At 38.3% G+C, this 22,731-nt stretch overlaps 1 protein-coding gene across 2 annotated transcripts in view; it reads right to left on the bottom strand.

The window, feature by feature from the left end:
• LOC147177030 (CUB and sushi domain-containing protein 1-like) overlaps positions 1–22,731 on the bottom strand; it is a 383,887-nt gene that overhangs the window by 95,686 nt on the left and 265,470 nt on the right. For both annotated transcript variants that reach the window (XM_086070543.1, XM_086070544.1), the window contains exons 22-29: positions 21,773–21,988; positions 21,376–21,564; positions 17,629–17,798; positions 13,953–14,109; positions 10,877–11,068; positions 6,518–6,644; positions 6,053–6,264; positions 2,584–2,775 (exon numbers count right to left, since the gene is read on the bottom strand). In XM_086070543.1, coding sequence (XP_085926669.1) covers positions 2,584–2,775; positions 6,053–6,264; positions 6,518–6,644; positions 10,877–11,068; positions 13,953–14,109; positions 17,629–17,798; positions 21,376–21,564; positions 21,773–21,988 — 1,455 coding nt within the window. The remainder of the gene's footprint in view (positions 1–2,583; positions 2,776–6,052; positions 6,265–6,517; positions 6,645–10,876; positions 11,069–13,952; positions 14,110–17,628; positions 17,799–21,375; positions 21,565–21,772; positions 21,989–22,731) is intronic.

The following is a 22,731-nucleotide window of genomic DNA, read 5'->3' as shown; positions in this document are numbered from 1 at the left end:
GTATACGTTTTTGGGAGCAAATGCATTCATAGCGTTTAATTTTATGTCAGGGTTCACTCAAGGTTGCAGCGTTTCCTAAACATTTTCAAAACAGTCCTAATGGTTTCCTAAACAGTTTTAATGGTCTTTCTTGTCCTAACAACAAGGACCATTAATAGTGTTTAGAGAACCATCATGACGTTTGAAAGATGTTAATGTTTGATTTTCATGTCAGGGTTCATTCAAGGTCGCAGCGTTTCCTGAACATATGACAAGAAAGACCATCAAAACTGTTAAGGAAACCATTAAGACTGTTTAGAGAATGTTTAGGAAACGCTTTGACCTTGATTGAACCCTGACATGAAATCAACATTTGCTAGCGTTGCAAACATCCATGCCTCAGTTGGACAAGGACTTTAAACTTATGACAATCTACAGTATTGTTTGTTTGAGTCACAGAGCTTGTGCGGCTTCTGGCTTGGAGGTTGCAAAGCTGCTTCATTTCTGCTGAAGTATTCATCCGTCTTAGAAGCACTATGTTATCCAATAATGACTCAAACTACAAGCCAACTCAGGATTCCGTCTGACTCAGAACATTCATGGTGGCGTGTCTTCAAGGTGACATGAATGCTAACAATTCAGTCAGTCTGTGTCAGGAAGGGTTAGAAAAGAAGATTGCTAATCCAGAGATTTACACTGATTTGCATTCAGACAGTGATGTAAAAGTTAAATATTTGTGTTTGACATTCTTTTTAATAAGGGAAACAATTTATTTAAAACTGTGATCAAAGTGCCAGGACACATGGCTGGTGAAAAATGACTCAATGTGGAGCAGAGGCAGCACATAAACTAATTGTGTGAGAAAATGAAAAATGTATCTTCCCACAGCCTCAGCTTCTACAGCCCGTATTTCAGTAAACAAACATCACCTTGGACACTTGAGCATAAAACTGGATGAGATCTATAAAATAGAGCATCTGTAACAAATCTGCAGGGTTGTGTGAGGGGCTACTGATGAGTTATTTCTAGTGAGTGTCGCACTCCCGGACTGAAATCCGCTCTCAGACAGCAAAAACAAGGGCATATTTTGTCACTGTGAAGCCAGATGTCAAGTGATTTGGTACAGAAATATTGCACCGTAATTAGTAGAAAATAGTTTGGTCATACTTGATATGCCCTAACTCAAGCAAATGAGAGTGAAAGTACGTTTTCAATGTTTTAGACATTTTTGGGTAGCAAACCTCACACAACCCGTTTGTTTTTTGCTTTGGCTATTTGGAACATTTATTCCAAAAGAACAAATCTTAACATGGTTTGTCAAAAAACAAAGCATCAAACATTCTTATTTTATTTTTGGTAATTTTTTAACTTCCTACTGTCTTTTTTTGAGATTACATTTTTTTTCACCCTCTCCTTCCTCACGTTTCAAAAAACTGGGAGCACTAAGAAATGAATCACTAGGTTGAACCTCTGCTGTTCATTGTTATTTTTCGTGTTACTGGGACAGGTTGTGACTGTGAAGACAAAATCCGTGTGTGTTTTTACATACTTGGCAATTCTGGTAAGAGGTTTTTTTTTTTTTTGCTTTAAATAACTAATATTACAGTGGGTATCTTCTGGTTGTTTATATTTGAGTTAAGAGTTAAAAAGTGTTATTTAAAAAACTCGCCTTCCCTATACTAAGTAAAAGTTTAGTGGTTTGACTACGAAATCACTCACCTAAACAGTTTTTTCCCCTTTTTTTGGTAATTATGGCTGATTAACGTCGACCTGTGTCATGGAATTGATGGAGTTTGGATGTTTTGTTGTATAACTATAGCATTATGTGCTATGTTTTTTTAAATTTTGCATTTTTGCTTTTAACATTTACATGCACAAGAACACACAACTCTATATATTTTTTAACATAATACTGTATAATGCTTTAAATGGCGTGTTTATTTGCACATAATTTTTAAATCTATTATTAAGGGCTTATATTGTTACATAACACACTATAATTTGTATCATTATTAGCCCATTAGGATATAATGTAAGGCAATAATATGACACATTTAAGTGTAGCCTGTGATTTAGAAGACCATCTGGTGCAACAGCAAGAAGCTGATCACATAAACAGCAGACTGAAAGTTCCCAAAAAAGCAACACAACATTGTCCTCCAAACTTTTCTCTACAACTACATTTCAAGCTCATTTTGTGTGTGTAAATTATTGTGCATTACATTCTACATAGAGGAAATTCGATATATCTTTGGATTCTTGAATCAAGTAAAAACTCTTCTGAATGTAATTTTTTTTTCTTTTTTGAACACTGGAGCTTAGAAAGAGGATAAAAGAAACAAATGGGTTGCTAATGAATAGTAGTAAAATGAATTGAAATTATGATACTGTCTGTAAAATGAATGAAAGGAATAGTGACAAACAACATATATAACACATAGGCACAGGGATTGTAGATTTGCTCAACCTTTCTCTCTCTCTGGGCTTCGGAATCATCAACCAAACTTTCTATTTTGTCCTGGTTAAGCTGAAGAAGTTTTGCTGCCACACATGATTGTGTGTACAGTTATAAAGGCAGTGATTACCAAAGTAATGTACACCTACCAATACATGTTGGAGGGTCAGGCTGCCAGTAGAATCTGTTATCCATGTGGACACATGTGATGGTATCAGTGCCTTGGAGTTGATAGCCAGGGTCACACTGGAACGTCATACTGTCACCGGGCTCCTTGCTGTCCCCGTATCGAGAGCCATTTACTGGGATGCCAGGGTCATTACAGGTCGTCGCTGTTGTGGCTTGACGAAGTGAGACAAATCAAACACAACAATATTATGTCTGAAAACAAAGAACACAATTTAGAGACACACAATAGTCCATTATGTGGTGAGTCCAAAAAGGCCGAACTGTCAGCGTATTGAAAATACAGACAAAAATGCTGCATATTGTGTATGGACTCTATCATCTGCCATGTCAGTGTTTTGTGTCAAGCCACAATATAACCCTGTTTAGAATGTGCAGTAAACGGCAAAGCAATTCCAAACTGTGACAAGCGATTATGCCGGGTTTTTTTTTGTTTTTTTTGGTCAGAATGTGTCATCTAAATTTCGACATAACAATCTAGCAGTGTTGTCAACAATCCAGAATGTTGGCACCCTGTATCACAGTGCCATCTTTTTTTTTATGTGCTTTTTTTTTTTCTTGACTTTTGATTGCTCTGCAGAACAAGTAATATTGTCTGCAGTCACCAGACATAGGTTAAATGACGAGCTCCATCAATATGGGGGGAAAAATGGTTACCAGCTGTGGGTTGGATGTTGATAAGAAGCATTTGAGCTCTTTCATTTCATCTTTATACAACACATTTACTTTTATGTTTAGCTGTATTTGTTGTCATCATGTGAGGTTCTGTTGATTGTATTTGTTGTGTGTGGAGCTGCTCTAGAACTGTCCAATATATGAAGTGAATTGAGATAACTAATATTCTTCTGCTAAGTTAAGCATATAAATAAAATGACTTGTCTATTGGTATAATGCATTGTTTTCATCATATGGTTTGCTGAACTTAATATGTTGCTGATAATGCAGGTAGGTAATTTACAACTCCAGTGTTCCTCGATTTAAAATAAAGCTCATACATTATGTCTGGAATTATAGTCTTTAAAAAAAAATGTGTACAATAAATTGACATAAGCAACACAATTGCTGTGGGATTTGTAAGTTTTTTTTTTTTTTTTTTAATAAATACAAAGTATTATTTATTTTTTTAATAGTAATATATCATTTTTAAAAGAATAATCAAAATAGATAACTGCTTTGTAAGAGTTTTTCATATTTATTCACCAGTGGAGGAATTGGCAATAAAGCACCAGGAAATGCATGGACTGGAATAGTTTGACTTGAAAATGTGTTTGAAAATAATTTTGTGTTTTAAAGATAATACACAAGTTTATTTTAGTGTTCGTGGTAATATTCACCATTACAAAATACAATGGGCCCACTTAAAATAAATAAAAAACATTATTTCCATAAAGATTCCACAACTGACAACAAAACAGAGAAGATTTCATTATGCAAACCAGCTTTATTCACTATGGTATGAAATATCACCTCTACCTAACGGTAAATGAACATTGGGGAATACAACAAATTAACATACTAATGGAACAAATAACCAGGCTTTGATTAGCATGTTAGAGTCAATATTTATATTGAAAATGAGGAGGATTTAAAAATCAAATGTGCCTGAGAGAAAGCTAGAGGCACATGGTGCTGCATATAAATATTAGTAATCAGAAATGACATAATGAATTCAAATGCATTTTAATGTACTGTTTTGTGTAAACATTGCTACTGCACTCTGGATCAGCCCTTATACACACAAAAAAAAAAAAAAAAATATATATATATATATATATATTTGTGTTGACCACCTAAATGCTTTACTATACTTTACATCATTTCCAGACAGCGCACTGCTGGGAGCACTGCAGCTTATTGACTGAGCCTTGCAGCAGCATCCCTCTCCATCAGTGCCAAAGCAGCCATTTGCTTCTTCACATATCCAAGCTAGCTACATGTCATTGCGATGGGACAGTTAAAAAAAAAAATATATATATATATATATATATATATATAAAATAAATAAATAATAATTGAGTCAGGCTACAGATGCCAGCAGAGACTGTGGACACTTTGACTGCCTGTCGTCATGGTGACCCCTGTGGATTGGCCTAGACTAATGGCAGGGCGGACGATGTTGGTCAGTGACAACATGGATCTATCAACTATTAAAACCGTTTGCCACAGCTACTTCCTCACCCTTTTATTCATGCTCATATGCGTCTCAAGTGCACTATGTCTTTGGTTTGTCCTTCAGGAACAAAGAAAGCAGGCAGAAAATCCCTCAACCACACGTAGAAATCCGGTTCTAACTAACTCCATTAGGTCTCGAGTTCACATGACGGTTTAAGGCTTAAATCTCACAGGAAAGAGGTATTACCTCTCATTGTCACTATTCTGCTGGGGTTGCGCACTGCACAAATCAGGTGGGCGCGCAGTGTGTCGTGTGTGAGGCCTTAAATGTAGAATGACAGCATTTGATGTGTTTCTTCGCACGGATTAGCAAACGCCATGGGGGAACAGTTGTGTCCTCCTCACCCTCACACGGGACTGACATAAGGGTTTATTAGGGTCTTGGCTCCACAAGAGGGTAACAAAACAAACAAGTTGGGACTGGGAAGGATGAGACCAACATTGAATATTTAATTTGAACACATAACCTTCACAGTGTTCCACCCGAGTGTGTTGTCATTGATGTGAACACCGAGGTATTATGCTTAGTTTCCGAGAACGCAAAACCGCTTTGTGTGTTTGTGTGTGCATGCGTGTGTATGCGAGTAAAAGTAGAATGGTCTCGATGGCACATCTATTTTCTTATTCACTGTGCTTGTGATTGATTTTTGCCGCCACAGTGGATTTCAGAGACATGGGTGACGATTCTAAAAGGACGGGGCAGAGATATTTTTGGGTTGAGTGGCTCATAATAGCAAAGGCCATCCCTGCACTGAAAGGGCAAGTTACTGCCGAGGTTCGACTTTTTCAAGAAGACAAGGAATACATTGTCGTTGGTCGTTGGTTTAAAAGAACATTGGCAGTGATATAATGCTTAAAAAAAGGTAAACATCGCTCATTGGAACAACACAGCAAGTTGCCCATTTGCCGCTCTTTGTTGCATAAGATATCAAGTCAGGAATTGCAAATTGACTTTTACTTAAACTTTGGCCATGGTATGAATAATTTTGGGCTGTATTTTTTAACTCTTGTATGTACTTGTGTCAAATGGTGCTGGTAATTAATTCAACTTTGATTAAAAAAGAAGAAAACTATTAAATATTCATTCATTCATTTCACTATGAAGTAATGTGTGTAATGATAACCATAGGTGTGGTTTATATAACTTAATTGCTAACTTTTTGTCACGTTCACATATATTGTTTATTATTGAGCAGTTTTGGTAAGGATTACATTTGTCAATCATTGACATAGGTATTTAAAGCAGATGAGCACACTTACTGGAAAACTGGATGGAAAAGCCTTGCTTGCTGATAAAGTAGTCAGCATCAAACTGAAGCGTAAGTATGTTAAAAGTTGAATGGATATCTTCAGGTAAGGCTGGACCGGACCATTCTTTCAAAAGGATGCCTCCATCCGACGGCCCAGACGGCCCGTCCCAAACTCTCAGGATGTCATGGCCGATCTCAGTGTCAAAGACGATGAAGTGGAGACTGCGGAGGAAATAAATATTATCATGAAAAGAAAAGAAAAATCCATCCAAAACGTTTTTTTTTATCTCTGCCTTTTTGTGTTGTTTTTTAATTCCAAAAGAAAGGACCAACTTAATTAAGCAATGTTAAGAGAAGAAGAATCCGAGTAGAAGAATATCCACTGGAAGTTATGTAATGCATTCAGTATTAACAGTGGCTAATTTATTCTCAAATTTTGATGACTCTTAGGACGAACCAACTTCATGTTAGTTACCTGATAGTCTTGCCAGTATCTGCCTCGATAGCCCAGGTACAGTGGAGATTGTTGTCATACGGGGCAGGGTATCCCGGAGACAGAATTCGTCCAGACACTGCTCCAGTTATGTGACCTCCACACTCCGCTGCAAGGACACAACAAAGTGACACTGTCAAACACAGCTTTTACTACCTACTGTGTGAGTTACAGATCATACGATCTTTTGCCTCCATTTGTTTTGAAGAAGCAAATATTGCTTGTAACCATCAGGAAAGGAATCACAAACTGTTGTATTGGATTACTGAAAGCAAATTTAGCAGATGTTAGTTGCTGATTTAAAACCTTCTTTGCAGTAAATCTCATTCTAATCCATCAAGAAGATGTTTGAAATGTTGTGAAGAAACCTTACCTCTTATACGATTAACAAGTAATGACAATAAGCCTGTAAATCGTCAGACTTTTAACAGATTCTCATTATTGTTTCCACCCGATTACTAGTATCAATAAATGTAGTACTCGAGTCTTCTGTCTAAAGCCAAATTAAGCTGCTCAGCTCGATAAGAAGCTTCTTCTTTATTTGCCTGTAAATTACTAAGAGACATGAAGGTTGAAATAAATAAATAGTATGGGCAGGCTTGACTTGTAAAATCAACCTTCAATTGCCAAAGCTCCTGCTTTACACTTTCAAGGTTGGTGAATGACTTGTTGGAGTACGTGTTTTTCTTCTAAGGATCTCCCAAGAGTGCTAAGAGTCCAAGAATAAATTAACGCTCAATACATGAGAGATAAGAGGAATTTTGTGTGTGAGTTTTTTCCCCCCCATTTTACAGAGTTTTCCAAGGGAGTGCGCAAGAAAAGTACAGAATGAAATGTTATTGCGATTTTTATTCTCCACATACTTTTTCTGATTTACACCGTTCAAATATCAACTTGCTTCAAAAAAATCACGCTATCCTGGGTATATATCATCTGATTCCACAATGCTTACAGTATTCACACAATTTAACGATAAATATAATTCATTTTCAACGGGACTGACATTGAACCTTTTCTAAGTACCACTTTCCACGCCCACTTCTATACATACAACTGATCATCATTACCAGCTCTCTGATACTGCTCACTGGCGCAGTTGGTAAAGTGCATTGTCCAGTAACCAGGAGACCTCGGGTTCAAATCCCACCTCCGACTGTACATTGCAAACATATCCATTGCCATTGTGTTAAGTAAGCTTTCAGCATTCCCACGCAATTTCTCCAGAAATTGCACTCACCGGTAGTCTAGTCAGAGGAGCCGTTGCAGCAGAACTCAGGTGATTAGAAAACAGCGGATTAGGGTTAGAACAAATTTAATGCGTCTGAGCTTTAAGTCTAAGTAGTTTTTTTGTTTTGTTTTGTTTAGAGAAACCATTATGCTTTCAGTAAAGCAACCTATTGCTTCAGCATACATGTCCAGTAGATGACAGTTTCCCAGAATGAGAATGGTGAAGACAACTCCTCTTTGACGCAATTTGGAAAAGATGCGTCTCAGCAAAACCACCTGATCTACATGCTAGTAAAAGCAAACATTTTATTGAGCCAGACAGACAGCGAGTGAGACAACCATAAAGGCAAAGTGATAAATGGCCCAAAAGAGTAACAAAGGAGGCAGATGCAAAGGTATTTAGCCCAGGGGCCTGCCAGCAAGTATTCTCCTGGCTGCTGGCTTACCTGAAATAAGACTGCAACAAAGCAGCTGCAAATTAATGCTGGGCTGTGAAGAAACACGGAGACAACTCACACCGACAGACACACATGCATTTCACCCACAAGTGTATGCATACACATACATTCTTCTATTCTTTGTGGTTGCCATTAGCAACCAAATCAGGCCATGTCCTGCCTCTGAGAGCTCAAGTGTGGACGCTGGTTAGAGAGAGACAATGTTTGGTTCAACATTTGGGAATTCCAAATAAAAATGTTCCAGGAGCCCACACAGTTCCTACAATGTGGGAATGCTTTCAGGCTTTCGGTTTGTTGAATATGCAAAGCCACAAATACAAGTCAAGCGAAACGGAATATTTCACAAGCGAACTTTATGAATTTAGAGGGAATATTTATCGATGGCCTTCCAGATACCAACCAAATTATGTCGGACCTGGGGGAAGAAGTAACCTAATCAAAAATTTGGCTTACAGTTCATAGAATCGTTGGCTGTGAGTTCTTCTTGACTACAAATGACTACAAAGCAATACTGAAGATTTACATTTTTGCACCTTTTTACGATATGAATAATCCCAGCATCAATGAGGTATCTCTGTAGTTGATGCACATCTAAGTATCCATGCCAGCATTCTTCGGTCTCATGTTTAGGATTACCCGACTGGTAATGTGTTGACGGGGCCCTGGGTGCACGGTTCGCAGGGGTCATGTTGAACACAGAGATGTTTGCAGTGTCAAGGGATAAAGAAAAAAAAAAACGTGTCTTGGCTTCGTCAAAGCTAGTGGGCACACTGGTGTCCGACTCGGTTACTTCCAATGCTTGCTTCGCTTCAGGCCTTAACATCTGGCCAGAAATGATGGACAAAATGTGTGAAGTGTCTCCCTGTTTCCCTCCAACAACTGGGACTGAGCAAGCCAGGCTTGGCGAGGCGGAAGTTCCAAGCTTTGAATGCCAAGCGTTCTTGCGGTGAATGTAGTGTCTGAAAGCTAGGCATCACTCCAGCAGTCAGGGAGGTCTGCGTAAGAGCTTGAACATGTAGGAATGTGTTGTATTGGATATACTGTAAGATCCAGAAAAAAGACAATTACAAAAAGGGCAGTCGTCCACATGGGCATGGAGAGTGAGCGAGCATGTGCGGGCAAAGGGCTTTATCGGGATAACAATATCAGATGAGCAAACACGGGTCAGTGGTTGATATTTAGTCTTGGCCACACTGGGCAGCATTCCACATAAAAGTACAGGCCCTGCAGCCACTTGATAGCAGGACAAATGCAAATTCACAGTGACAGTCCTTGGATGCTTTAGTACCCTTTGGTCCCCAAGTCCCTTTTGGCTCATGGTTGCCTTGGGCATAAAACCTGCTGAAGGCTGGTACTTTTCTTTACAGGGGCAACACCACAGCGACTTCCAAACTCAAAACATGTCACTTTAACTTTTGAGTAGGACACTATATTTGATGGTACAGATATTGTGTGCTACTTGTTACTTGAGTTACTTGTACTTGCTGTTGTTTTGAGTTAATCAATGACTTAAAAGGGAAAATTAATGTTTAACAATTTAAAATGTTTTACTGACAAGCAAGATTTTCACTTATTTATATAGATTTTTATTACAAGGTGAGGATTGTTCTCAGAGGTTCTCAGTACTGACAGACTGTATGTCAATCCGTCACTGACGGACGCCCGTTTTGCTGATGAATTAAAAAAAACGGACGAAGCACTGACAGAAGTGTTTTTTTTCATCCGTAAGTGTAATCATCACTAACACAGGTCAACCATCGACGGACCTCTCAGTCTGTCACTAGTCAGGTTTCCAGCCAATTGTTTCAAATGTTTTTGACAAATTTACTGAAAATGCGCAAAATGGACATGCGACTTATGCCCGTTTCCATCTGTTCTTCTTTTGCAAATATTGAGAGGGGACTCCGCTGCTGTAGGTGGCGGTATCCACCATAGACATGTGATCCCCACCAATAATTTAAAAGAAGAAGAACAGAAAGCAAGTGCGTCGTGTGATTACATTGGTTTTGTAATTCTTGATCAACTGTTAAGTTTCTTTGCTGTTTTCCCATCTAAAATTGCATTAATATTCACTTCTTTAAGTAATTCCAAAAATATTTCTTACTTTATCGTCTGCCATTGCTTTGTGAGTAGAAACGTTCGTGTGACGTAATATCCGGTCAAATCGTGCGACGTGTATCCGGTCTTGTCGGTGCTTATTCACAAAATCTGTTTCCATAGCCAAAATTAGCATTTTCGTTTTTTCAATACGCTCCAAAATCCACCTCCTCCAAGCGTAACAACTTTTTTTTGCAAATTTTGGGCCCTTTTTCGAATTCCGAGTGTTTCCATTCAGTTTTATTTTCGCATTTTTTGAAAATTCGGAAAAAAATGGGTGGATGGAAACCTGACTATATTTATTTATTATTTATTGACAATTAACAAATGACAGACTGATAGAATGCACACCTCTGTCCATTGGTCGTAAAATAGTGGTGATGAAGTGATGACGGAAGAGTGGTTAAAGTAAAATGACGGGTCGACAGACTGACGATTACAGTTTGGTTCGGCTTGAAAAAATGACGGCCTGATGATAACAGACCAGCAAAAAGTTGTAAATTTTCCACCTCTGGTTGCACTAATCTAGGCTATTGATATTCTTTAATGACATACGAACCAATACAGGATGGAAGTGGTTTGTCCCAGACACGTCTGTCCCCACTCATACACGTCAGTGTACTACTTCCATGGAGACTGTAGCCAGGGTTGCAGGAGTAAAGGACAAATGTGTTGGCAAAATGTCCATCGTCCTGAACCTTGTAGCCATAACTGGGGACACCAGGTTCTTCACACCGTACCAGGTCAAAACCTAGAAGTGAGAGAAATTGAAAAAAGTGTTTTAGGTCTCATTTACTAAAGTTACTATACACATTCATGTGTCCTTTTGAGATCACTACTGCAAGAACTCTATGGTAACAGGTAGTGGTGCAATGGATCATCATTGATCCACGGTCGGTTCGGATCCGCGGTTCGGATTGTCCACGATCCGCGGATTGGTTGGTGGCGGTGGGGGTATGGAAGACAACGGTGCACATTCACAGTGGACACCATTCAGACATGTCAAGGAAGCTGCAACATACTCAAAGTAACATGCCGCCCGAGCCTAACTTCAAAATAAACTTTATTTACCAAATAATACATTGACGGCAATGCAAATAGTCTTAGTAGACTTTTACTTTGAAGTTGGCCCACGTCGTAGCGTGATGGCTACCTTGACTTCCCTAGATGTTTAAGAATTATTTTTGAAAATTCTGGACCAAGGCTACTTTGTAGTTCACTCTCCATGTTTAAAGGCTTTGAGGTATTTTCATTATTATAAGAAAAAAAAGAAAAGATAAATAGAACTGCATTTATTTTACAAAACACTTTTGCCCATTAACCCCGCAACCCCCCAATTTAACTCAAAATGTCAAACATAGCCGTTTAGATTTTAGGAACACAACTTTAAGCCATTAAAACTTTGTTGTTTTACACATAAACTAAGAGTTTTTCTCCCTCATATTGCACTTAAAGTTGTGTTCCTTATTCATAAAGGGTTATATTAGACATTTTGATTTTCTTTATTTATTATTCAATGAGGAAAAGGTTTTTAAAAAAAATTAATGAAGATAAAGCATGATTTATCTTTTTTTTTCTTGCTGATCTGAAAACCGATCCCATCCATGACTCAAATTCGTGATCTGATTTGAACTGTGACTTTTGTGATCCGTTGCACCACTAGTAACACGCAATACTTTTTTCCAGGTTGCCAGGTTATAGTAGTGAAGCAATAGAAATCGAGTCCTAATGATAAACTACTTTCCAAAATGTTCTTTATCGTTAGTCTCATGACATTTACAGAAAATGTATCCTCTGCATGTAACCCATCACAATAGCACCTTGCTCCAGAGCACCACATGGCTGACTGACAAGACTGTCAGCCACTTGCCTCTTAAACTAACCACTCTCCCACCATTAAGGATTTTCTTTTACCACTTTTTGTCATTCAGTAAATGTCAAACAGTCACATTGACTTTCCTTCTTGAAATATGGTCCTTAAACGCAGAGTGTTTTAAGAATTTACATTTATTTCTTTTTTTTGCTAGCTCGCTACTGCTACTCCTGCACTTTTGGGCTCAACCCTCAGCAGAAATTGCTTGAAAATCTGAGAGGAAGTCTCTTTTCGCCTGTCATAAGTGTAAGAAATCGGTATTTTGCTGACTGTGAAAGACTATTCTCAAGAGATTAGTAGTACATGACTTTTTTTTAATGCTGTAACAGTCAAAGGCATTACTTGACCAAGCAAGCATACCCAGTAACTAATCCTCTCCTTCCTGATGTTTGTGAGAGGAAGAATGATTCTTTCTTAACGCATTTTTAAACAAATGTTTCATGTGCAAAGTAGACCTCCACAACGGTCAGGAAGAACTTTGGACATTTCCACTTCACAAAACTCTTTTAGTTCAGCAATATTCTTGGGATGTCGGGTGTGAATTGCTCTCCTGAGGTTATGCTGCAGCATTTCAATTAGTTTGAGGGAGTCAGGACCCTGACTCAGCAATTCCAGAAGGTGTATTTTCTTCTGTTAAGGCCATTCTGCTGGTGAGCTATTTCTGTCCACTGGGTCGTTGTCTAGTTGCATTACCTATTCAGACAGATGCTTTTAAATACTCTTGCAAAATGTCTTGATAAACGTGGATATTTCGTGTTCCATCACTGATAATAATGAGTCCAACTCCTGGGGCAACACTTCAGTCCCAAAGAACAATGCCCTCTCTACCATACTTCACATTTAAGGTAAAGTCGGATGGTGCTGTCCTTTTTTCCTTCCACATATAGCTTTTGTTTGCCTTCCAAACAAAACAACTTTGGGCTAGTAGAGCTGTGAACATCTAAGCACATTTTTTGAAAAGATCAAACCTTTAGCGATGTTTTTTTGAGGGGGGGAAGGGCAGTAGTGGCTTTTGTTGTAATGACTTCCATTCTTGTTTAATATTTTACTTATTGTGGATTTGTCGACAGAGATATTGGAATGTGTCAGAGAAGTCTGTGTTAGAGAAGTCAAGTCTTTGGATGACGCTAGGATTTTTCTTCACGTCATTAAGCATCCTCCAATGTGCTCTTGCTGTCATGTTTACCGTCGGACACTCCATACAGAGAATAGCCATAGCATAAAACTTTCTTCATTTATAAACAATCTGTCTCACATTGTATCCTTTCAATGTTCATGCACGTTTTTAATTCTTAATTGTAGATATATGAGAGCTCTTTTGTGCGAGGCATGGTTCACTCCAGGCAATGTTTCTTGAAAAGATAAAACTGCAGACTGGGTAATAGGGTACACATTTTATGGCCAATTTATGCAATAACTAGATCTAGGTAACCCAAAACTGGCTCACACACTTTTCTTGCAACTGTGTGCCTTTGTTTTTTGCTATACATTGTGGGGCCCATACATGCATGTTTTTCCAGGTTTAACTACCATTGTGGGGACATACATTTTGAGGGTCAAGACTTGGCTTTAGAGTTTAGGTTTGAATTGGGTTATGGTTGAGGTTAGGGTAAGGAATAGGGGTAAGCAATCATTTTTGACGGTTGGGGTTAGAAGGGGCTAGGAAATGAGATGTCAATGAGATGTCCCCACGATGATACAAAGACAAGTGTGTGTATGCACAGTACATGCAGAACATACAGTACAAAGTGACTTAACTCACTTGTGTATGTGAGGTGAAAGCCCTGAGTTGTTCCAGAGGCGTTACTGTTGAACTCCAGCCACAGGTGATTGGAAGTACTATTGATAATATGGCCCATCATAACCTCCCGGGTGAAGTTCCCAAGGAGACGAGATGAACTGTTCTCACCATCATACACCTGTCAATCATAACATATGATAGTTAGAGGGATACAATGGATAACTTAAACTTAAGATATCAACATACAGTATTTTAAACAGTGGTAAATTCAAGGAGAGATTCCAACTGTTTCAGAGTTTTAAATGAATCCAACTGTAATTAAGTTAACATGTGTAACCAGCAACAAGAACACTATATTGCCTTCAAATGATCACAGATGGTACTGTTTAATCACCTATATGTTTTTGTTTTTTTTACACAGTAAAAACAAGAAGCAAAAAATAAATATAATAGCATTCCTACTGAACACTTGGTCAGTGCTTCACTTGGTTAAATTGAACCCTCTAAATTGCCCTGAGGTGTGAAAATGAAAGCGAATGATTGTTTGTCAAAACATGCTGTACGATTGCCGACCAGTGTGGTTGTTCCCAAGGGAAAAGCTTCTGCTCACCAGTAACACTAATTAAGTATTGATGTTGTACATATTTTTGTCAACAATGTTAACTAGTCACTTTTTTTTTAATATACCTGCAGCAGTTTTGTTATCCACAAGTGAGGCATGTGTGACAACAACTTATCTGAACTTTTAATAATTTACACTAAACTGCCTCCCCCCCCCCAACAAAAACAAAAACTGCCAAAATCCAAATATAACCTGCTTTGGCGTACGGCATTTTTGTTTATTGTTATGACAAAAGGTGAAAGACCATTTTACAATGTGTGTGGAAACAAAGATATTTCACACACTGGATAGAAAATAATCAATCTAGAAAAACATGCTCAAACTGTTTTTCCTTGTTCCTCATTTGCAATACCATCCCATTTCCTGTCACTAGCTCCTAATTTTCCTTCTCTCTCTCATGCTCTGCGCTTGTGTAAAACTCGCTATGGTTAATGAAAAGCCCTGCAGCTCATAAATCATCATGTCACCATCTGCCACCCTGGTCCCTCTGTCTGATGGACCCTTTTCCCATACACAAATTCCTGCACTTGCTTTCTGTCTTAATCTTCCTTTTTGACCTCAGGGTGGGATGGTTGGGGTATTGGAGCACATTTTGTCAAACACTTTATTATGTCTTGGCAAAAAGTTAGTGTGATATTCTATAACCACTTTTTTTTAGTCAAAGCTCATGGCCACAGTTGAGTTAATTGGAATCATATATTGAGAGCTTTGCGCTGGACACTCCTAAAATCCACCATCTATATTCCGTATTATCGTTTATTATATTGAAATTTAATTTGAGTTCAAGGGCTGAAGCGGTTATTTCACCTAAAGCCTGAGTGTTGCATGATGGATTATTATCATCAAAACTTATTTTAAATTAACATACATAACATCAATATTGGCCTGTTGTATTTACATTGCAAGTTGGCTTCGTCTTTAGTAGATAAATAGAATAATTGATTAGTTAGTGACAGTCCTAGATGAAACATACATTAAATTGATGCTATATTAGATGTTGGTCATTGACTGCAAATACGATTTGTCAATGTGTACAGAAAATAAGTTCTATCACCTCTGGGCATTCTCTTTATTCGGTTATGCTTTTTATTTTGACACGGGAGTGATTGATTTAATTGAACTGCTTGCAAACAGCAGAATCATATTACTACTCAAACCTCATTTAGGCGCACGGCAGCTCAAATAGCTGCCTTCAATAGAATGCTATTATTTTCTGTACATTTTTGAAGCAGTATAGAAAATAATAATGCCATCTGAGGCTTTTTGGCATTCATCAGCGCTACTTAAATCATGTTTATGACTGTTTGCCATCCTGGTGTCACTTCCCCATAACAAGATTTCTTCTTTTGTCATGCTTATCCCACCGGGAACGCTTCCATTTTATTTTACAGTCACGATAAGCCTCTTTAAAAGTCAGGCAGAACCCTGCTAATACAATCTAACCACAGACGGGCTCAGTCTATGCTTGGGGCCTAATAGTGACGATACGCTCTAACCACATACTGGCTTAACCATGGCCTCAGGCCTAATACTGCTAAGAGAAGTTGTGAATGTTAGTCAGAAAATGCCATGGCTGTTAAAATAACTTATCGATGACATGAATAATACACCTTGAGCTGATTTGACATTTCCAGAGAAGAAGAAATAGTGGTAATGGTAGGAAATGTACAGGTATTAAGCTGGATGGAATAAAATGTGCATACTAGCTTCACTAAGTGCTGCACTTCTGGCTAAATGGCGGATGACATTTCCTAATTGACCAGTTATGTGAGTTGAGTGAAATAGAAACTGAAAAAATAAATGGCTCCATGTTGCAGTGGTAGGATTCTAGCTGGGGCGCAGGGATAAAGCGATGCTGAGCTAACCCTCCAGCTCTGCAGTAACTGAAGGTAATGTGCTGAGGGTCAACAGAGAAAGAATCAATCCTTCAGTGCCGTTGTTTCTCATGCGTTCATTCAGCTTGTGTGGCTATTGGAGCAGGAGCACAATCAGTGATAATAGAAACATGGTTAATACACCCCTGCAGGGGTGCTTGTGCTTTTGTACAGAGCATGTTAACATGTCCAACAAGAGGGTAAACCTCGCGGATTACGCCGAGCTATGAATTGAGAAAACAATTATTCTAGTGGACTATTGTAATCGTCATATTTGACATTTTTAAATATAAATATTCTTATATTTTGTGATACCTTTATTAAGAAATGATGTTAGTCAGTGCTTGTTAGTCAATAGGTTCATAGAAAATACTACATATTGTATACACGGTCTGGCTATAACATTGTGACCATCTGCACAATTGAACTTAATCCAATACAAAAACCTGATTGCTGATTGTTGTTGTAGTTTGCATTTGAAATGCAAAAAAAAGACCATGCTTTAAAACAAACAACAACAACAAAACATTTGTGTATTATCTCATTATTAATTTTCAATAGAAAATATGTAATATCGCAAAGCTCACTTTATTTCTAATAAATCAAAGAATGCCAAATTAAAATATATGGAGAATGCCTATTATGATATTAACTGGTGTTGTAAAAATTCACTTTGTAGACTAAGTCTTGGCTGTAATTTTCATAAGCACAATTTAACATATGTACTTCTAACCCAATTGAACAGTATGGGCTCTATTTTCGCAGACAGGCGCCCATGCATTTGGTGTAAAAATAGGCGCATCTTCATTTTCACACACGAACGCATGATTAGAGATGCAAGATGGTCTCCAATGGTACTTGGTAAATGGTACTTCATTTGGATAGCACTTTTCCACCTTACAAGGCCCTCAAAGCGCTTTACATTCCACTCATTCACTACTCATTCACCGATTGATGATGCTGTATCAGGAGCAACTGGTGTCCTGCTCAAGGATACTTTGACGTGGTCACAACGGCATGGGATCGAACCCACAACCTCTGGGTTGCAAGACGACCACTCTACCACGGATCCACTCCACCCCTGCTGTTGATCGTTGTTCTCACATAAGTCAAATGTGTACACTAATTGTGTTTTCAGAATCTACATTCTAAGTCATCTGTATCAGTGTGTGCGTGAGTGTGTGTTTATTTGCACAAATACCCTGAGATAGTCTCCATTTTGCAGAGAGAAGCTCTCAGCTTTCAGCCTGATTCCTTTTCCCTTCTCTGTGGTGATGCGGTAGATGCACTCGTGATTGTTGTCATAGTTGGAAGGGAAGTTCGGGGAGAGAAGAACACCTTCTGGTCCCAGGGAGGTGGCTCCACACTCGGCTATAGCAACACAATAAAGCAAACATGGCATGCGGATCAAAATGAGTGCAATTTCAGCGTATTATCTCAGCAGTCACAGATCTGGTTTGGCTTTCTGCGTCATGTGAAACAACATGACAAGGGCTGACAGAGGAGAGGAGAGGGACAACACAGCTTCATGATAACATTCAAATAGTGATAACAGCGATGACAATCAACCAACCGCAATAACGTAATGAATGTTGAATATATTTACAATTGTTTGATAATAAAGCAAAGCCAAATTAGAAGTCTAAATGACACAAAATCATCTCTCCAATACTGCATGACCAATAGACTGTACAAAAATGTAGTTACACAGCATTATTCAATCGAAATGCCAGAAAGTACAAAATAATACTGTGCGTATATTTTTGGTTATTTTATTTAACTATAATATACCCTTATAAAACGGCCAACGACAACCGTAATAACAAACAAATTATATTTAGACTCATCACATCTCTGACAGAAGTGAGTCTTTGTGAAGGCAGATTGGAACTCATCCTGCACATGTGTACCTCATGTTGAATCCAAGGACTATAGAGGAAATGTATTTACTTAACAGGTGCATGATTTATCGTTGCTTAGAGTGCAAATATGTTTCTATAAAAGGAGAAAGGAAGTTGTTTAAACTTTAAGAAGACTATAGTATTTGAACAGAAAGACTGTACACAGCAAAATCACCAGTTTTAGATTAACACCGAGAGTGTTAAATATACCACTAGAAAAGTGTTTTCACACTAATGGGTGTAAATAAGTGTTACTTTTTTTCCACACTTAACCAGTGTTACTCCAACACTGTATAGTGTTAAAAATCTACACTGGTTAACACTGAGTAGTGTGGAAAGTACTCTACACTAGTGTCAGTGTTAAAGATTTAATTCTGCCAAACTACACTTAACTCTGGTGGTTTAAACACTTTTGAGTATATTGCACTAGTGTCAGTGTTAAAAAAAACAACAACTTAAACTACACTTTACTCTAGTAGACGGTGCTTCATTCATATAGTTTTTCCTCCTTACAAGGCCCTCAAAGCGCTTTTCATTTTGACTATTGATGACCTAGTGTGAGGAACAACTGGGGGTTCAGTATCTTGCTCAAGGATACTTTGACAGAGTCACACTGGCCTGAGAGTGTGGGTTCACTCTCAGGGTCAGGAGATGACCACTTTACCATTGAGCCACACCGCCCCAACAACAGCAACTGGATATATCGCTATTGAAATGTCGACAATGCGCTGGAAAATCGGAAAGTTTCTGGTAGTGCTCTTCAGGTTACACCCAACATCCTTTTAAGGAAATGTACTCTGACAGTGTAACTTTTTATCCTAACAGTGTAAAAATAACACCGCTTACTGCATATTTGATGGAACACTGGAAATTTAACACTGACCGATTTACTGTGTACATCATGATATCCATCCATCCATCCATTTCCTGAACCACACAGCTTGTACTACATATCTTTGACACCCAAAGAGAGAATATTATAAATCCAACAGTGTTACCATTAATGGGTAAATTGCATAAAAAAAGCACACTGAGGGGGGAATGACAGACAGAAGGGTTGAGGTGGAAACACAAGGTAAACAAGAGGCTTTTTAAAAATATGCATGGATAAATTAGAATAGGGAAAACGGGAGGGACTTGCGTTTCATAACGCTCTAATGATCTCCCCATGGACAGTCTGTTGCAAGGCAGGAAAGTGAGAGTGAGGGACATTTACAAAGTGGTTGGACCCAGTCAAGTCTTCTGGGTGCCTCCCAAAAATATTACAACAGTGAGGTCAATTTCTCACACAAAAGATTAAAAAATATATATAGGTTTTATTCCCTAATCCCTAGTACTGAAAACTTCAATTAAAACAATCGTTTAATTGAAATAACCCAACAATTTTCTTGACAATATGTTAAATGGGCTCCCAATAGTCTAAATCTTTTTGTTGTGAATAACATTGTTTGTGGAATATGAATTAAGCAGCAAAATCCAGCTGTTTTTATCCATCTCAGGGGGCGGCCATTTTGTCACTTACTGAAAATGACATCATAGTTGTTTAGGGCTACCAGACCAATCACGACTCACTTTTTTTCTGACTTTGGTCATGTGATGTTTGCAAGCTGAGCTGTAATTGGTCGTTACTTGAACCCCGCAAAACTGTGATGTCATTTTGTTGAAAGCAGGTGGCTGTACAACGTAAAGATGGATACAAATGGGTGGATTTTGCTGCTTTATTCATATTCCGCAAACACAATATTAATCAGAATGCTGTGTTTAGACTAGTAGGGCTGCACAGAACATATTGACAAGAAAATGTTTGGGTTGACTTCCCCCTTGAAGCTTGTAACCTCCAGACATGACCAAACCATGGCATTCTTTTTTCACAGGCTTTCACCACAGGTTGCTGTTGGGGGTGGAGGGCCGAGCGGTGACTTAATCTTGAGGACCTAATACTATGCCCTGATGAACTCCTTTGTTGTTTTGGCAGTGTGTTTTGTGTCATCTTCTTGCCGCATGATGAATTATCTCCTTAACAATTTGATGACATTTTCTTTAAGTTGGCAGAGAAACGTTTCTGTAGATTTCTGAGTTACATCAGCAATGAATATGAATGAGCACGTCCCAGAAGAAATCACTCTTGTCCCCTGCGTTGTTGCTGATGTCACAAGAGTGTTTTAAGGTCATTCTTTGCCGTATAGTAGACTGTATATTCAACTGATGCTGTTTTCCTTGGCCTACCAATTCAACATATGTGACTGACTTATTAGTACACCAGTGGGGTCTTTCTTGTTTGGAACATTCCAAATAGATGTACAGTATAGGCTCCGGGCAATGTTTGTGGAATGGCTGTGATTGATTTTACATCTATTTTCAGCATGATCATCGCTTGTTTCTCACCCATAGACAGCATACTGCTTTCCTTGTTTGTTAGACCTCTAATTGAAAATGTAATTTACACAGGCAAAGCCCATATCGTAAACTGAGTGTAAACATGCAGAACTATTTATGGTCTGAATAATTTATGTTATATGACAGACCAAACAAACACATTCCAATACATTTGCTCAACAAATAAATGTGTTATTTATCTTTGGATGTCAAACCAAATAAGTTCTTTCTACAGCTAAATCCAAGGACTTGACTTCACTGTCCCATTATGTTTGGAGGTCAGTTTATTAAACTAAGCCAATAAGTTTGATTTCAGACAGCGTCCAACAAACACTGAGACTCATCCTAGATTAGGACCTTTACGATGGTCGCAATAAACTTTCAACAGCCAACCAGCAAATTGATCAATTCCCATTTGGTCACCTGTAAAATGCTACAACTACTCAAGCAGCTGAGAAAAAAAAAATCAAGTCACACAAGGACAGAAGTAAACTTTGGAAGCTACCAATACCCCAAGGATAAACTTCTCTCAAATTGACATACAAAAAAAAAATCTTCTGAATTTTGTTACCACAAAGAAACAATTGAAAAATAATGCCCTTCTGAAAAACTGCAATAATACAACCTGTCTTGATTTGCCATAATTTGGTGTGGATAGTCTATTGTCTCACCTATACATCTTGGCAGAGTGTTACTCCACACTCGTCTGCCTCCACCGAGACAGGTGATCTTGCTGTCTCCCTCGAGTCGGTAACCGTGGAAACAAGAGAAGGCAAGCGAGTCCCCAACTTGAAATCGGAATCCTGTACGTCTGCTGAAAGCCGGAACGCCCGGATCCTCACAAGGCTCCAAGTCATATTCTACAGATTTGGAAGACATCAGGCAAACGATTAGAGAAACACTTGCAAGGAAAATATGCATGACTTTGGGGAGAGCCCTTTGTTCTGCATGAACCCATCCATCCATCCATCCGAATAGCTTAACCTCACTATCCCATCTGACTTTGGGCGAGAGGCGATATATATCACACATATACATTTATGCAATCAAAAATCTGTGTTATCCTACCTGAGAATGTGATATTAAATCCCTCGTAACTCATGGAGAAATCTGATATGAATCGTAGCTGAGCGCTAAAATTCCCAAAAAGCCCCGCTTTGACACTGGGTGGCAGCACGGAGCCAGTCAGTCGGGCTACCGGGACCAGAAAGTTTTCGTTCTCTGTGATGGACAGGTAGTCATGATTCTCCTCCAAATGGAAAGTATGGAAGATTAGGTGGACTCCTGAAAAAAAAAAAAGGTTGAATTGACAACGATTGACAGAAAGGTGAATGGATGATTGGATGACAAATAGACAGACCAGGTCATAAAATCAATTTTAGTGGATACATATGAGCAGAAGCTATTACACACATTGGGGAGAAGCTAAAATCAAGAATACATTCACCTATTTTAACTAGCATACTTTAAGGCAAGGACTAGGGAATCCTATTAAAGTCTGGAGCATAAAGTCATCAAAAGAACAAAGTACATGAACTTAACCCATGTTGGTTATATTTCAATTATGCGCAACAATATATATTTAACCGTCACAATCTTAGTAAAACTGCATGAGTGAATAAAGAATCAGGATCAGGAGAATTACCATCATGAATTTTTAGAGCTATGTTCATGGCATGTGTTTGAGAGTTCAACAGTAATAATACATATTAATAATTAGATTAAAAGCGGAAACTAGGTTTCAGTAGAATTTTTGACCATTTTGTGATCATACAGTTGAGTAGCTGTTATTAAGCTTGTGTGTCTGCATGAGATTGAAAGCTCAAAGATTGATTGACTGATGCATCAAGCGAAACATCGAGTTCCACATACAATGCTTAATGCCGTTACAAAGGCTTAAATACGAATCATCCTTCGGGTTTACAGATTCTGACAAAACCAAGTTCACATTTTTAACTAAGTTGCATCTTCTCTTTTTCTACCAACTTTCAAACACACTCAATCATGTCTTATTATGGTGGACTACA

This window comes from Leptonotus elevatus, chromosome 3 (genome assembly GCF_054856555.1).
Source record: "Leptonotus elevatus isolate MCC_2025b chromosome 3, RoL_Lele_1.0, whole genome shotgun sequence".
NCBI lineage: Eukaryota > Metazoa > Chordata > Actinopteri > Syngnathiformes > Syngnathidae > Leptonotus > Leptonotus elevatus.
Note: the sequence above shows the minus strand (reverse complement) of the source record. Positions and strands in the feature narration are given on the sequence as shown.